Source organism: Atta colombica, unplaced genomic scaffold (genome assembly GCF_001594045.1).
Source record: "Atta colombica isolate Treedump-2 unplaced genomic scaffold, Acol1.0 scaffold150, whole genome shotgun sequence".
NCBI classification, from domain to species: domain Eukaryota; kingdom Metazoa; phylum Arthropoda; class Insecta; order Hymenoptera; family Formicidae; genus Atta; species Atta colombica.
In genome coordinates this window covers 2,029,314-2,032,952 of record NW_017259240.1, presented here as the reverse complement: position 1 = coordinate 2,032,952, position 3,639 = coordinate 2,029,314, and the positions used below count along the sequence as shown (strand labels likewise).

General features: G+C 37.5%; 1 protein-coding gene across 1 annotated transcript in view; it reads left to right on the top strand.

Annotated features, from left to right (window-relative positions):
- The window catches only part of LOC108685291 (probable multidrug resistance-associated protein lethal(2)03659), a 13,449-nt gene extending 10,095 nt beyond the window's left edge, over positions 1-3,354 (top strand). The window contains exons 10-14 of the mRNA XM_018190007.1: positions 164-340; positions 693-1,149; positions 1,313-1,688; positions 1,884-2,580; positions 3,033-3,354. Of these exons, the coding sequence (XP_018045496.1) occupies positions 164-340; positions 693-1,149; positions 1,313-1,688; positions 1,884-2,580; positions 3,033-3,176 (1,851 nt within the window). The 3' untranslated portion in view covers positions 3,177-3,354. The remainder of the gene's footprint in view (positions 1-163; positions 341-692; positions 1,150-1,312; positions 1,689-1,883; positions 2,581-3,032) is intronic.
- The last annotated feature ends 285 nt before the right edge of the window (positions 3,355-3,639 follow it).

Below are 3,639 nucleotides of genomic sequence, written 5' to 3'. Positions count from 1 at the left end.
ACACACACACACACACACACACACACACACACACACACACACACACACACACAAACACACATATATATATACATATATGTATATATTGTAGAATAATATATAGAATAATTTTATATTTTGATGCCAAATTATCACAACATATTGTATTAATTGTTAATTTCAGATGGCTGAAATGCGAACGGTAGGCAATGTTTCCGGTAAAGTATACACGGATTACTTTCGTGCTGGTGGCAATTGGTACATTATATTCATAGTGGCTATGCTTTGTATAACAGCACAATTTGCGGCTAGCGGCGGTGACTTTTTTCTCGCTCAATGGATTAATATAGAGGAAAACTATGTTAGTGCGTCACTATGTGTACAATAAATAATATATTTATTATTTAGTTATTACATCACTTTCAATTCTAGTTTTGTTCAAAATTGTTTCTAAGATTGTGTCAGTTTTTATTATAATATTATATATAAAGAATTTGAAAATAAGTAATTATTATTGCCGGAAAAAATTCAAATTTGTAATTTAATTCTCAAAAAAAAGAACAAGGACTTTTCCTTAAAATTAAAATACGAAATTTTTAAGAGGGAGAAGTTTTATTTTTAAGTACGTGAATAAAACAAGATTTATAAAAAAGTCTCTACAGATTGTTCCGCATATTGATTATATAGGAATTATTAATTATATCATTTTATAGATGAACGAAACGGACGACGGTGTTGTAGAAAACTCAAATAGTCCTCTCACCCGCATGCAGTGCATCTACATTTACAGTGGGTTGATTGTGCTAACAATCATCATCACCCTCATCCGCTCATGGACGTTTTTTTGGACATGCATGAGGGCTTCAATGTGTTTACACGATCGCATGTTTCGCAGCATCAGTCGCGCCACTATGCGATTCTTCAACACTAATACATCGGGACGTGTACTCAATCGCTTTTCCAAAGACATGGGAGCGGTTGATGAGATGCTGCCCGCTGCGTTTATTGACTGTCTTCAGATCGGTATAGCGCTGCTGGGTATTATCATTGTGGTAGCCACCGCGAACGTGTGGCTGCTGATACCCACGGTGCTAATTGGTATTGTCTTTTATTACATGAGAATCTTCTATCTGGCCACCAGTCGTAGCGTCAAGCGTCTTGAAGGCATCAGTGAGTATCGCAAATCCATCTTTTGATAGAATAGACATAGTGTCTTCGATAGAATAAGATAAATTCCATCACAGATAGAAACCACATCATTAATTTCATTTTTAATTTACGATTAAATTTTAATTCTTCGGGTAAACTGAATGGAATTTCTAATTTTTCTTAGCACGTTCGCCGGTCTTTGCTCACCTGAGCGCGACACTTCAAGGGTTATCGACGATTCGCGCGTTTGGGGCGGAAACGATTCTCACGAAGGAGTTTGATAATTACCAGGATATTCATTCGTCCGCATGGTATATCTTTATCTCGACCTCGCGCGCCTTCGGTTTTTGGCTGGATGTTTTCTGCGTGCTGTATATCACGTTGGTCACGCTGAGTTTTCTCGTGCTAGACAACTACAGTCAAGGTTCAATGGATGGCGGATATGTAGGCCTGGCGATCACGCAGAGTATCGGTCTCACCGGGATGTTCCAGTGGGGCATGCGTCAGAGCGCAGAATTGGAGAACCAAATGACTTCGGTGGAGCGTATCCTTGAGTACAAGTACTTAACTCATTTTTTAATATCTTTGATATTTATTCTCCTCGACTCCACGTCGCGTGCATATCTTTATATACTCGGATCGAATTACCACGAATATTTTGAAAAACATTAGATTCTAGGACTGGATAAAAATCCGTGCAGCAGTCAAAATGTAAAATAACATCCAGTTAATATAGATTTTCAATCTTTTTCCAGCAAAGTGGACAGCGAGCCTCCTCTCGAAAGTGCTCCTGATAAAAAACCCAAGCCCGAATGGCCGCAGGAAGGCAAGATCGAGTTCAAGAACGTGTTTTTGCGCTACGCACCGCTGGAGCCGCCGGTACTTAAGAATCTCAACTTTATTATCTTTCCGCGGGAGAAAATTGGCATCGTTGGTAGGACCGGCGCTGGCAAGTCATCCTTAATCCAGGCACTCTTCCGCCTGTCCGACATGGACGGTCTGATTGAGATTGATGAAGTCGACACAAACCAGATCGGCTTGCACGATTTGCGTTCCAAGATCAGTATTATCCCTCAAGAACCGTTCCTATTTTCTGGCAGCCTAAGACGGAACCTCGATCCGTTCGACTCGTATATGGACGAACCACTATGGCGAGCTCTTGAGGAAGTCGAGTTGAAGGAGATGGGCTTGGAAGCCCACATTAATGAGGGCGGTTCCAATCTCAGCGTCGGCCAACGACAATTGGTCTGCTTGGCGCGAGCTATTGTGAGGAATAATCCAATACTCGTACTGGATGAGGCGACCGCGAATGTGGACCCGCGAACAGACGAATTCATTCAGACAACTATCAGGAAAAAATTCGAGAAGTGTACAGTGTTAACGATTGCTCATCGACTCAACACTGTTATGGATAGCGATCGTATCTTGGTGATGGACGCCGGTAACGTGGTGGTGAGCCAATTTTTCTTTATTTTGTCTTTTTACGAATTTTATGATTAGAGCGACCCATCAAATGAATTTAAGCAGATCACAAAAGCTTTCTTTCTTTCTATGTTTGTGGAAAATCAATGTAACGAATTTATCTATCATTCTTGTGACATATTTTATATTTCTCGTTCCAGATTATGAAATTTTTTTTACCATCTTTTAAAACAACATAAATTATACTTGGATTTATATAAATATTATATTTTCTTGTATGAAATCCTACGAATTTATCCTTTGATCATTTTTGTACTGTTTCGTTAGAGTTTTGTTGAGTAAATCATTTATTAGTTGAATTACAAAATCTTTGACTATATATAGCTAATACTGATTAAGAAAATGCTTCATTTCTTATTTATGTATTAGTCTCGATATAAACTATCTTTTAAACGCAAATTTTTATATTATATCGTACACAGGAATTCGATCATCCTCACGTGCTGCTGCAAAAAGACACGGGCTATCTGAAGAGCATGGTGCAGGAGACCGGCAAAGCGATGGCGGAGGTTCTAACTTCCGTCGCTCATAACTGTTATCAGAATCGTGGATTCACGGCATTTTGATGTATCCACGAGTTAACTTCTTGCAATTGCGTCTGATGAACACTATGATTTGATCATGAAGATTCCGACAGTTTTTACAATTATTAGGCCAAATTCTGATTTTAAAAACAAGAAAAAAAAGTGGAACGCGCAGTTTGAGAATTTAAAATTCATAATCGTCTACTCTCTCACATGTTTATCACCGTATTCTACATTCTGTTCGCATTGAAATTTTATTTTATTCTATAAAATTTATTTTATTCTGTAAAATTATAGGACGTCATGGTTTAGGATATTATAATGCAAATGAAATCTAAAATTAATTAAATGTTAATTAAGCTAGATATATATAGTAGATCTAGGAATGGTTAAAATTCAGAAGTTAATTTGAAGATAAAAAAAAAAATAAATATACACGTAAATAAATAAGAACGATAAAGATTATCAGATTTACGAGAATGTCAATAGAATATTAGAGTATTCA